The sequence below is a fragment of the Pteropus medius genome, unplaced genomic scaffold, assembly GCF_902729225.1.
Source record: "Pteropus medius unplaced genomic scaffold, Ma_sr-lr_union100, whole genome shotgun sequence".
Classification (NCBI taxonomy): Eukaryota; Metazoa; Chordata; class Mammalia; order Chiroptera; family Pteropodidae; genus Pteropus; species Pteropus medius.
In genome coordinates this window covers 59105-72778 of record NW_024340699.1, presented here as the reverse complement: position 1 = coordinate 72778, position 13674 = coordinate 59105, and the positions used below count along the sequence as shown (strand labels likewise).

Sequence of the window (13674 nt, the reverse complement as noted above, 5' to 3'; positions counted from 1 at the left end):
GAACAGCAGTGATATTCAAAATGGATTCTTAAAAGATTTTCTAAAAATGCAGTGCCAATCTGAAACCGCATATAACAAGTGATTTTATTTGAGTGAGCGAGAGGGTGGGTTTTAGTCTACCGCCTTAGGCATAACCGTCTTGAAGAGAAAATCCCTCACCACCCTAAGGTCTGAAGATCTGAGGGTCTTAAGAGTAAAACTGAGTTCAGATGTAACACATTTAATTCCCTGACTCCACAGGTGTTGTTTTTGCACCAGTAGACTATACCAGCAAACTTTTCTGTAAAGGGCCAAATAGTATATATTTTAGGCCTTGCAAGCCATGCAGTCTCTGATACAACTACTCAATTCTGCCTTTTTAATGCAAAGGCAGCTAGACACACACATAAACAAACAGGCATCACCGTGCTTCAATAAAACTTTATTAAATAACACTGAAATTTGAATTGCCTGCAGTTTGCATGTGTTATATGTCATTCTTCTTTCGAATTTGTTCCTAACCATTAAAATATAAAAATGATTCTTAGCTCTCAGAGCTCTCAGGTTGTACAAAAAGAGGCCGCAGCCAGGATTTGGCCCTCTGGCCAACCCTTGACCAATACCATCCAGATACAGGACACATTCCTTAGAAAGGGCAGAGATGAGTCTATTTCAATAGGGCTCTTCCTGAATATTCACTGAGTATTGCCTCCTGCCCTACTAGATTATAAATCCTTTGAAGCTAAAGATGGTCTTTTTATACTATAGTTAGAACATTTAAACATTTTTTTCCATATTATGAAATAAATACATGCTCTTGTAAAAGAAAAAGTTAAAATACTATAAAGTGAAAGTTCCTTGTATTCCAAACATCGCTCACCCTCCACTGTACCTCCACCCTGCTCCAAATTACCAAGATAAAGAGTTAATTACTCTAAGTTTGAGCCATATTCTCTCAGATCATTTTTTTAATAACATAGTAACATCGATCACTATTATTTTACAAAATTTGTAAATTTTTGCAAAATCATTCTATACTGTTTTAAACTCATTTTAAAATTCATTCAGCAAATCTTGACTGCAAAGCTACTATGTATCACGTATATATTAAATTGAACCATATGAAGTGGCTGATACTTAAACTATTTTTAAAAACCTTTTTATTTTGAAATAATTTTAGACTCATGCGTACTTGCAAAAATAGTACAGAGAGGTCTATATATATTCCTCTGGCTTCCGCCACTGGTAAATCTTACATTACACCATCAAAACCAGGAAATTGACATTGGTACAATGCAACCAACTAGTCTTTAATCCCTACGTGGACTTCACCAGTTTTTATAGGTACTTGTTATTTAAAACAAACAAACAAACCCTTTTTGATCCACAAAAACAACCAATATATATCTATTTCCTGTATGTTGTTACAGGTCAGCACTCTTAGATCTAGGTAGGTGCCTGTTTTCTAGTAGTACCACCCAGCCTGTCTTTGGTGGCGAGCCAACGTGTTTTTAACACCTATATTCAAAGTTTCGCTTAGAAGGTCACTGTGGCACTGCTTCAGAGAAGTGACACACACCCTGAGAATTAGCTCTTGACGCAGGCATCTTAGAGAGTTTCCAGTGATTAACGCATGATACATAGAATACTTTATAGTTAAAATTTTTACATTTGAGAAAATTTAGAAATTATACAAAAATACTACTAAGAAAAAATTTAAATGCCTACAATAATTCTATTCAAAGTCAGATGTATTTTGCCTTTGGCATTTCTTTTTAGTTTTCTTTGGGAAGTAGGAGGTATGCAGTTATTTGTGTACATATTTTTAAGTGTTTACATACTCATTTTCTATTCTAAGAGTAGCTTTATGTCCTTTATAAAAATTACGATGTAATGATAATTTTCGCAGGTCATTCAAATTCTTCATAAAGCATCATTTAGAAATATGAAGGTTAAAAAAGATATAGAAGATCAGTTGGTAAAAATATCAGCATTTTCAGATGATTTAACTGTGGCTCAGAGAGAGGAAGCATCTTGCCCAAGGTCACAGAGTCAGGAAACCTGCGATAAATGCTTAAGAATGGTAAAGCATGGGGAAGGCCAAGTGACAACCTCAGAGTGTTCCAAGGTCAGGGGTTAAGTTTCACAGAAATTTTATTTTGCCAGAGTACCCATGCCCACAAAGAACTCAAGAGCCTAAAACGAAACCAGCAAGCTAATTTTCTAATTTGCAGCGAGAACTCTATCTTCCAAGGGGTCCATATTTTGGTATTTTTATGTAAATGCATTCTTACTCTGTAGGAAAATCTAATATTAAGCAGAAGTATTGGTGAATAGTACATGAACCTGGGAAAAGTGCGATTGATTTTAAGATTCTTTCATTGTTGTTATTACATTTCAATTAATTTAAAATTGATAATATGCATTACATGGCAAATGTACAAAGCATACAAAAACTATTAAATGATATCGGTTTTCCTTTCATTCCTTGCGCCCATCCCCAGAGCCACTGCTCTCTTGGAGCATCTTAGTGACCAGCATGTCTGTATCAGTTCCCTGTTGCTGCTATAACAAATTACCAGAAACATCATGGCTTAAAACAACACAGATTTATTACACCTTACAGTTTTGGAGGTTAGCAGTCCTAAAATCAAGATGTTGGCAGGGCTGCATTCCTTCTGGATTCTCTAGGGGAGAATCTATTTCTTTACCAAATTTTCAAGCTTCTAATGGCCTGCATTCCCTGGCTTGGGGCTTCTTCCTCCATCTATAAAGCTAGCAATTGAGCATCTTCAAATCTCTCTCTCTGACCTCTTCTTCCATCATCACATACTCAAAATTTGACATTTTGCCTCCCTCTTAAAAAGATCCTTCTGATTATACTGGGCTCACTGGATGATCTAAGATAGTCTTCCCATCTCAAGATCCTTGACTTAATAATTTCATTGCAAAATCTCTTTTGCTCTTTAAGGTAATATATTCACACATTCTGAAGATTAGGTTGTGGACACCTTCAGGTGTCATTATTCTGCCCACCATAGTCTCCAAACTGAGAGACAAATGACTCATTCTTCTCTATACGAGATGTATTCTTCTTAGTAAAACATTTATTGATAATTTATTCATACACTTTCATATTAATATATACATTTTGAAATGTATCCCTCCCAAATAAATGTTTAAAGGGTGAAATTTAAATAAATATAAATAGGTGCGCTCATCTTCCCCACGCCCAGTGGACGGCCTTGCCCACTCAGGGTGAGGACCGAGCCCTCCTTGGAGACTACTGTTCTGTACCATCCCTTTTCTAGATTCAATGCAAATCATGGTACCAAACATTTCTTCTTGCATCCTTCTTGCATACCATGCTATGTACATGGTACAGTTGTGCTTCAGCTCCAGGGTAATGAGGTCCTTAAGAGCACAGGTGTTGATGTCAATCAGACGGGTTCAAATCCCAGCTCCACTATCTACAACCTGTCTGACCTGGATCATGTTCCTAAACCCTCTGAGCCTCAGTCTTTTGACTGGCAGTATGCGGTAGTGTCTGCCTCACAGGGTTGCTCCTGAGGAGTAAGTGTTCAACAGAATGTTCGTAATAATATGGCATTAGGTTAATACTCTTGAGTTCAATGCTAGGCCCTTCGATTGGAATTAGTCTTCTTAACCTGTGCTCAGCACCCATTTTCTGACTCTTTCTTAGGCCTGGTTACCCCCATCAAAGGCCACTCTCATCTTTTGTGTGTCAATTCCCTTTAATTCCCATATTAGTTTCCCTGGGGTGCCGTAACAAAGTACCACAAAGCAGATGGCTTAAAACACAGAAATTTATTCTCTCACAGTTCTGGAGTCTAGAAGCCTGAAATCAAGTTGTCAATGGGGGCCAAACTCTCTCCCAAGGCTGGAGAGGAGAACATTTCCTTGCCTCTTCCAGCTTCTAATGCCCCAGGACTCCTTGGAGCAGCATCACTCCAATTTCTGTCTGTCTTCACATGACTTTCTCTGTGTCTCTCTTTGTAGCCTCTTCTTATAAGGACACCAGCCATTGGATTTAGGGCCTATTCTAAATCTAGGATTATTTCATCCCAAGATCCTTAGCTAATTACATCTGCAAAGTCCCCATTTCTAAATAAGATCATTATCTGAGGTTCCAGGAGGACACGATGGGATGGGAGTTCGGGGGGACAATATTTAACCCATTACAATTTCCTTCTTACGGAATCGCTTTTCTTGAAAGTTCTAGGGGGCTCCTGCCTTTGCCTGAAGGTATTTATAGTATCAAAATCCAGGGCCTTGAGCATGTAGAGGCCAGGAGAGCACAGACAACAGACAAGGAAACCAATAGTCTTGACTTGTCTCACCTCCGCCCCTTCAGCACCACCACTTTTCACGAGGAGGAAGACACCATTGATTTGTGTTTCTCGTTGCTATTTGGTGTATAACACTGTGGCCCTTGCAGTGCTTCCCACTGGGGCTTTTGGCATTTTCTGAAGAGAAAGAAGAAGAAAAAGTGCTACTAGGTATCACTTGGCGGTGTTTGTGTTTGTAAGATGTCTTTGCCGTTTGACGGTTCCAATTTAAAATACAGATTAGCTCTGACAAAACTGACCCAGGCTGGTGTTTCTCTTTGATAGTTTCAATTTCAGGCTTATCCATCACAGATGATTGTAATACAACAAGATTTTGACAGAAAAGGGGTAGGAGTTTTAAATTCTTACCTGCAATTTCTAGCTCTAAGGGATAATAGCAGAGAGAAAAACAACCATAACTGAGTTAGGATTTGAAAACATGCTGAATTTCTCCCTTGGAGTTTTATGCTCCTAGGCATTCAACAAGTCACTTTTCTTGTCCAACAAATAAGCTCTCTTGTACCAAACTATGAGCCTTACAAAACTGATCACACTTCTCCTTTTGCCTTGAGTATGTGGAAACTTGGGGGAAATGATCAGTTTCAGTATTTATTAGCCTAGATATTTATTCTCTTCAGGCTTTATCTATATGCGCCATTATATTCTGTTTCTATCAGAAGGTTTTATTGCACATATGATTTTGCATCTTTCTTGGATTTCCTGGACATTTTCTCCTGCCCTGATTTCTGTGACACTGCTCTCATTTTCTGTCCGTTTCTTCTGCTTCTTTCTCTGCTTCCTCTGCCTTTTAAGAGCTAGGTTTTTCAGGATGCCTGTTTTTCTCTGTCTGGACATGTGGTCCTTGGATTTCTTACACACTCCGAGGATTTTAACTGTTCCCTGGATACTGATGACTCTCAAATCAGTATCTCCAACTAAATCTTGATTCAGATTCAAACCCATCAACTACTTGTTAGGCGAATAGTGTTTGCGTGTCTCCCTCAGGTACCTTACGTGCAATGACTCTAAATTTGAACTTGTCACCTTTCCCTCCCACATGTACCTTTCTGCTCTGTTTCCACTGTCCCCGGTCTTAGGGACAGTCAGGCAATGAATCAGCATCTCGGATAGGAACCTGTGAGTTATCTGAGACTGTTGTCTCTTTCTCATCCCCATATTCAATGTCCATATTCTGTTGATCTCCCTCGGGTATTTCTGGAATCTCTCTCTTCATTTCTACTAGCTCTGAATTTCAGACCCAGAAGCAAATGATAATCCCATCTTGGCTGATCAATCCTCATCCTCCTAACTGGACCATGACATGCTCAAAACATTTCTGTGGTTTCCCACTTCTTACAGAATTAAATAGAGATTTACCGGCACACACACAAAAAAGGCCTTCTTTGCCTGGTTCCTGCCACTTCAATCTGTCCCCTGCCACTCCCAATTCCTCATTTTATATCTTCACAGCTGCTTGCCGTTTGACATGGAACCAAACTGTTTCATGCTTTCATAGCTTTGCTGATGCTGTTCTGCCTAAAAGGCCTTTACCATCTTTCTTTGCTAATTCTTATACAACTTTAACTCAGTTCAGGTGCTATTCATTTGACAAACATTTACTGAGCACCAAGTATGTGCCAGGCAGTGTCAGGGTCCCACTGTTGAGCAGGTAAAAAGGGGCACTGTCCTCATGGAGCTTAATTCCAATAGTTCTCACTAAACTATAGCATTGGCCTATGCGCCTCTTCCTCTGCCCACCCTCTCCAGCAGCTTGTCCACACTCCATCATTACCCTTGGCCTGTTAGGCTGGAATAACCTTCTGGTCTCCCTTCTCTAATGTACTATAAATTTTGTGAGGGTGGCATCATGCCAAAGGCATCCCAGCATTCTTGGTGCCTAGAACAGTGCTTAGCACTTGGTAGAGCCTCAGTGTGTTTCCCTTGTTGAACTCAACAATCAGTATAAATGACTCCATGTCTTGGCTTAAACTCCACATTCTCAAGGACGCTTTCCTTGACCACCCATGAGAGGGCAGCCATCCTCGGGGTATGTCCCTATGGTACCTTATACTATTTCTTCTCAGAATTTTGCATAATTGTAACTAATCATTTTTCAACTATTCACATTATTTGTTTAAATTTTGTCTTCTGCACTAAGTTGTAAATTTCATTAACAAGGTCAATGGTACAGCTAGAATAAGTGCATGGCCTATGAATAATATTCAATAAATATTTGTTAACTGATAGAATGACAAATTTTCTTGCTGGATAAACATCCTGAATGCATTGCTGGGGCCTACAGAAAACTTAGACCCCATTGCCTGCTGGCCTAACGCCTCACTCTACCTATCTATAAAATGGGCATGTTCCAGTGGGATAATGTTGGGTAGCAGATGAGCTTTTAGATAAAACCACGTCATAACAAATTGTATTTAAAAATGAGATTAAAAGATTAAGCACATCAACTGACATTCCAGATAAGCTTTCAAATGCCTATTTCACAATGCAGTATTTTATTCTCCCACAGGAAATGTAAACATTTCTTCTCTTTTTCTTCCCAGCATCTGAGACGGCAACTGTTGAGCAAAATAAAGTCGAAATAGGACAGGTAAACATTTTTGCGACGTGTTTGAAGTATATGACCTAGATGTTTAAAATCTCAGTAGAGGTTTGCAGAAATGGACGAGGGAGAGCAGATATATCTAAGTGGCAAAATGCATCACGGCTGTTCCGAAATAGCTAAGAAATTTGTATACTTGTACTTTTGGCAGAAATAATGTTGATATTGTTACTTCTATATGTGCAGATGCTTTGAAAAGAAAAAAGAAAAAAAAATACAAAAACATGGAAAACCACTGTGCGTTCCTTTCTGTGTGGCCTGGGGTTGGTAACACCTTGCAGAATCGACAGCTGCCACCAGGGTTCCTCTGATTTTTTGAGAGTACCCTTCATTAATGTTTATGATTACAAAGTGATTCAAGCCCCATTAAGTAAAAACTTTAGGCGGTATAGACATCTATAAAGGAAAGTGAAGGTCCCCCATCTCTTCTTTCTTTTTCCTCTTTTCTCTCCTCAGAGAGATTGTTTTCCTGTCCTTGCTGCTGTGTTGGGAATGTGACAGGGAATGGAGCATGGCCTGGGCAGTGGGATATGGTGTAGCCCCCACAAGGGCTGGGTGCTGCCTGCCAAGCAGTGCGTCTCAAACCGTTTGGTGTCAAGGCCCTTTTATACTCATTAAAATTAAAACTGAGAAATTATAAACAATATTTATTCATTTACAAAAAAAATAACAAACCCATTACACGTTAACATAAATAACGTGCATTTTTATAAAAAATAACTACATTTTGCCAAATGGAAACACATTAGTGAGAAAAGTGGCATCATTTTATATTTACGAATCTCAGTGTCTGGCTTAATAGGAGACAGACGGAATATATCTGCTTACATATTCCATCATCAGAGCGATGAGATCCTCACATCACACGTCACGTAACCTCTAGGAGACAAACTCCATCGTACATCTCGTGAGAGAATGACAGTCAAAAATAGAACATAATGTCTCATGAAAGCCATTTTAATCTCATGAATCCCTTGGCCACACTTTGAGAACCACTGCTGCAGAAAATGTGAAATTGAGTTCTGTTTGCTCTTTAATCTTGTTGCCTATAGATGGCTAAGTCAGCCCTGAGAAGAACTGCACAGGGCTAGGGAGAGCTTAGCCCTTAGAGGATTTAGGTGATGGCCAGCAAAGTGACTTGATAATGGAGAACACCGCTCGCGGCAGTAATTTTTTACCTTCAGATCCCTGCAGCCCATGTGCCTGCCTGATGTCTAAGATTTAGGAAAATTTGAGGGTCTGGATAAAATGTTTCAAGATTTCAGAGATGAAAAAAAAAATTGTTTTTTGATTTGTAAGGTTAGCTTTGTTTTGATCTTTAGACACATTGGGCAAAAGATAGTTAGGAGCAGTGAAGCTGCTGGTCATCGGAAAGTATGGTTGGGACGGGAAACTCAGTACGGATGGCATTCCAGGTGGCCCAATGCTCTTCCCTGTGTCTCACCAGAGCATAATGGCTGACAACTCTGACCTGCTGCTGATCATTGTTCCCTCCCTGGGGTTCGTGCTGTGTGTACTGACTGTGGCGTTCTTCCTTCGAGGTAAGGAGGGCAGGACCAGTTGGGATGGGGCCTTTCAGAGCTGTGGAGACCCCAGGAGGATGCAGGAGTAGATTGATTCTGCTTCCCTGCCCCTTTTCTCCATTCCCCAGAGTCCAAGTTCTGTTGTTGTCCCCATCCTGGTCAAAGAGGTGACAGGTAAACTCATTTTCTCTAAGGTGCTAAAGAATTCTGTATCATCCTCCTGACAGAGTTATATTTTGGAAAAGAAAAAAATTAAGAGCGTTTCATTTGTTGGACAGTATTATGTGTCAGTCCTGAGGCTACACTTGAGGCACCTAACTCATTCCGAGGTCATTACTGCCGTAGGGGAAAGTGTGACTATTGTCACTGTTTTGGGGTGGAAGAAACCCTAGCTCAGCCTCCTCCTCTGGCTAGGATTGCCCCAGGAAGAAAGCCATGAATAGCCCCCAGTCCTCTTATTTGTTCTCTTAAAACGTGCTTTCTTAACCTAGGGTCCACAGATAGAACTTAGGGGACAAATGAATCCCTCGACATCATGTCCAAAAGTACTTTTATGTCTTTACCTGCATTTTTCAAAGGCAGAGTCCATAGTTGTCATTAGATTCTAGCTGGTCCATGACCTTGCACTTCATCGCTCTCCCCCATGCTTTAAAAGAAGTTTTAAAACATTGAAAAAAAAGGAGTAAAGAAGCAGAGTTTATAGTTTTCATGCGAGGTATAGGTATGTGCTCCTGGTCCTGTTGTAAAATGGGGATAAAAATTGTTCTGTAGTTGTTAACGGAAACTGTCCCAAGGAAGTAAGAGAGGAGATAAGACCATCTCAGCCTGTTTGAGCAACATAGTGAAACATGTATTTCAAAACCCGCCCCTGGTGAGTTTGGAACTTAGTGGAAGCCTATCATTAGCCCTCACACAAAGGCATGTCACGGTTTTGGAAATTTTGGGAACATCTCATAAAGAAATGTTTTCAATCCATTCTGGGTGGGCAAATGACTCAAAAGTAAAGCAGCTTAACACCATTGCCTATGATGTTGGAACAACTTTGTAATTGGTGGGCACTGCCTAGAAGCCGAAAGATGCAGTCATCTGATCCAGGAGAAGGAATGGCTTCCCCTGCCAAAGCCAGTTCCTAAATTCTCACCTTTGGACCACCTCTTTTCTTTATAAGGTAGTTTTGGGCTTCCCCCAGCATTTCAAATGTTCTAGCATAGCACTCTGCTTATACTGTGGCCTTGTCTTTTCAGGGAAAGTCATGAAAACCAATTGCTTCCAGAAACACACAAGGTAATTCATCTTGCATGACTGATCGCTGTAATGATAGTACAAGCTGTTACAAATGATTAGCCACTACTCAGTGGTTTAATGACTTGTGCTTGTGTTCTGATTAACTACAGGGTTGAAGAGATGGGACATTAGAGGTGAAAAAGACATGGAGATTTAGCTCACCCTAACCTCAGTCTTGGTTAACACTATTATGTTTGTCCAAAGTGCAAATACAAAGGCAGGTTGCATTAATAGAAGTATGGCATACAAAAGAAAGAAGGTGATATATCATTCTATTCTCTGCTAGAAATTCTTTGTTCAAATCTGATCAACTCACTTTAAAAGGACATTGTTAAACTACAGTTAATGAAGGGATGGAAGTATGGAAAATGAAAAAAAAATAGTGGACTAGCATTCTTGGAATATGGCTTCCTCTGCCCAGTTAGACCATAGGTTTTTGAGTCTTTTTTTTTTTTTTTTTTTTTTTGTTTGAAGAGACCCTACAAAAGGATTTTCGGATATCTATCTTGTTCTATAACTTTTTGGAAAAGATGAAAAGATTTGGTGTAAACCATGATGAAGACCTTGCCTTTGCTTAATGATTGCATCAATGCTACACTATCTGTTAACAAATAAATATTAACAAGCTTTCAGGGAAACCGAGGCTCAATGAGATGACTTTCTAAGGTCATACTTGGTGATCTTTTTTTTTTGTAAATAAACAGTTAGACCATGATTTTATATTTTCTAATATAGAAACTTCTAAATTGCCTCTTAGGACAGAATAGCAAAAGCCCTTTATCCCCTCTGTGGCCTCAGTTTTCCCATCTGAAATGAGAGGCTTGGACTGCATGAACCCTGAGCACTTTTAACTCTAACAGCCTTAGTTAGTTGGGTTGTAATTTAGCAGCATCCATTTACTTCCGGTCTTGGTGGTTCCCATTATCAGCCTCTTTTCTCTTTGTAGGCTAGACAACGTTGAAGAAAATAAAGATGTCCTAGATGACATACAGCATGGAAGAGAAGATGAAGATGGTCTTTTCGCACTCTAATGTGCCATTTTTTCTTAGGATTGAAGACAGAGGCATGATGTGTGAATTGTTAAAATAAGTCTTAGAACGTTTGTTTGTTTGTCTGTTTTAAAAAAGTCAGTCTATTCCATTGGTGTTACTGAGCCAGCCTTGCTTTAGTTTCGCAAATGAAAGGTACTTTAGAGGCCACACCTTCTCTGCTCTGTGCTTTAATCTCCTCTGTAGCATCACCGTTAAGTAATCTTCCCAGTATGCTCCAACACGGTCACTGATGGTGAGCTCATCACCACACCTAAGGGAGTTCATTTAATCTCAGGACAGTTCCGAGATTTAGAAATATGTAAAACAGTGTCTCTCTCCAGATAGCATCTGCCAGTGGGTCCTAGTTGAACTCATTGTGCTTACACAGAATGTGTCTAAACCCTCTTCTACCTAGTAGTGCTCCAGATATTGGAAGGAGAACCCTATGTCTCACCCAAATCGCCTTGCCTCTGGGACACAATTTCTGGTCTCTTCCGGATCCTACTTGCCTTTGCCTGGCATGCATTTGTCTCCTTTTTTTGTGTCAAACATTCAGAGTTCAGTGGCCCCTCTGGGTTTGGCAGGAGCAGCCCCGGGCCTGGGCGTCATCAGTAATGCAGGAAATAACGTGGAACTGCACCACAATCTTGACTCTCCGCTAAAACTTCTTGGGTTTCTATTCTTTTCTGTTCACATTTGGGTGTCTTTAGAGATGACCATAGTGTCACATCTTAATTCTTCCTCGAGGAATTTAATTTTGGAAATGAGTCCATCAAACAAAATGTGGTGAATGACGTGGACATGTGACCAGGGCCAGCGCATGGATGTAACAGTAAGGCAGCCCAGACCAGTCCCCCTAAATGTAATTCATGGAAATGAGGTCCTCATTAGAAACAGAGTTATTTAAAAATTTTAATAGCTGGTAGCACGAAGAACTGGGGGGAGATGGATTAAAGCAAACAGTTGTTGAAGGAATGGATGGAAAGAATGTGTAAGAGTGAAAAAGGCCTCTGGTTGGGCAGAGATGTGGAAAGTCGATCAGACCTGAAAGCAATTTCCCTCATATACTTCTGGTATGTTTAGGGCAATAGCAGCAATAATGAAATAAGCACACAGTCTCTCAAAGAAACTGCCTTTTGTATTTCTACCCTCCCGACATCACTTTTAAGAGAGGAAAAAATTAGTCTCATTACTTCACTAGTACAGCCTGTAGATTCCTCGCACGGATCTAGCAGTTAATAAAAAATCCTCCTCTCACCTGAGCCCTTGGAAAACAACCTGCCAAGAGCAGCATGTCTTCTGGCTCATTCTTTGGGTGCTGAGCAGAGTGTCAGGTTGGGCTTAAGTGAAGGAAGCAACAAGCAGCATGTGGGTAGCTTCTTGTTTTGGCTTGACTTGCTCCTCCATGTTAGCCTAAGACACTGGAATGACTTGACTAGTGTGCTAAACTCAAAGGTGAAAACTGAGTGGGAAAATGGATTTAGAGGCAGGTTCAGAGCCTCAGTTTCCCCATCTGAAAAATGGAGTTGGACTAGATGACTTTGTGTAATAGTCAGGTTCTAATATTTTGTGAGTCAATGATACACCCCTCCCACACTTAGCTCATGCTCCCTGATGACCTGAACCACCACCACCATTAGTGCCACTATTAACTTGGGTCTGACTAGAAAAAGAAGAAGGCATATACTTCCTAAACAGAAAGTAAACTCAATAAATATCTGTCTGTTTTTATAAGAGGGGCATCTTCAGTCTTTTCCCTAGTATATTCCTGAAGCTCCTTGGTCAGAATAAGAAACATTTAAATGAGTAATCAAAGTATTTTAGAACTGATAATGGCCTCTGGGAGCCTCTCACCTAGTAGTTCTTATTAATCTTAGCTGGACATTGCAATTAACTTGGAGAGTTTTTAAAATGCCAATTCCAGAGTCCCACTCTTTAAGAGATTCTTCTGTAATTGGTCTAGGGTATGGCCTGGGCATCTGAATTTTTTTTTTTTTTTTAAATGCCCCAAGTGGTTCTACTGTGCAGCCAGAGCCTAGGAACCACTGCTCTAGCTCAGTGTTTCTCAAACTATGCACTTCAGACCAGCAGCCTCAAAATCATCTGGAACTGGTTTGACACACAAATTCTTGTCCCCACCCCAGACCTACTATATCAGAAACTCTTATAAATGGGGAAACCCTGCAATCTGTGTTCTAACAGGCCCTCCAGGTGATTTGGATGCATGTTAAAGTTTAAGAACTATTGTAGTGTAATAATCCCTAAAAGGGAGATTAAGATTTCAAGAAAAGATTCTCTTTTACCCAGAGCTCTGGTGGCGGGTGTGGCCACACACCAGGTGGGGAGTTTCCAGCTGCAACAGGCAAAGGTCCAGGTGGAAGTAGGTCGATGGCACAGACTGCACAGAAGATAGCATTGCTTTCTGCCTGGGCTCCTGCAGCAGCTTCCTGACTATGCTCGTTAACCTTGTTGTAGCCGCCAGCCCCCGAAAGACACACGGACCACCAGAAATCAGTGAGTTATAGGAAACACGCTCTTTATTCAGCCAGCTGGGTCTGCCAGGGGTATGCAGACCCCAAATTAAGCAGCCCTGAAATGTAGAGGTACAGGGTTTTTAAGCCCTAAATCCCATTCCTCATTCTGTCTTAAACACAAAGGTCTATTTTTCTCCTATTCGCTACCTGTCAACCCACAAGTCGGCTGTGCAAGCGGGGGTACAGAAGCAGAAAGTTTATTGTTAGACTGTTATATTCCCATGGGTGATAGCCTATGTTCCCATGGGCGATAGCCAAGCAGTAATTTTCCAGCCAGCACAACCTCACTTCTTTCTCTATCCAGTTTGTTCTCCATGTTGTAGCAGAGGTATCTGTTCTAAATGCAGATCTGAG

At 40.4% G+C, this 13674-nt stretch overlaps 1 protein-coding gene across 2 annotated transcripts in view; it reads left to right on the top strand.

Annotated features, from left to right (window-relative positions):
* The window catches only part of TIMD4 (T cell immunoglobulin and mucin domain containing 4), a 32890-nt gene extending 21938 nt beyond the window's left edge, over positions 1-10952 (top strand). For both annotated transcript variants that reach the window (XM_039876446.1, XM_039876436.1), the window contains 4 exons: positions 6890-6936; positions 8396-8489; positions 9716-9755; positions 10702-10952. In XM_039876446.1, coding sequence (XP_039732380.1) covers positions 6890-6936; positions 8396-8489; positions 9716-9755; positions 10702-10786 — 266 coding nt within the window. In that variant the 3' untranslated portion in view covers positions 10787-10952. The remainder of the gene's footprint in view (positions 1-6889; positions 6937-8395; positions 8490-9715; positions 9756-10701) is intronic.
* Positions 10953-13674: the final 2722 nt, after the last annotated feature.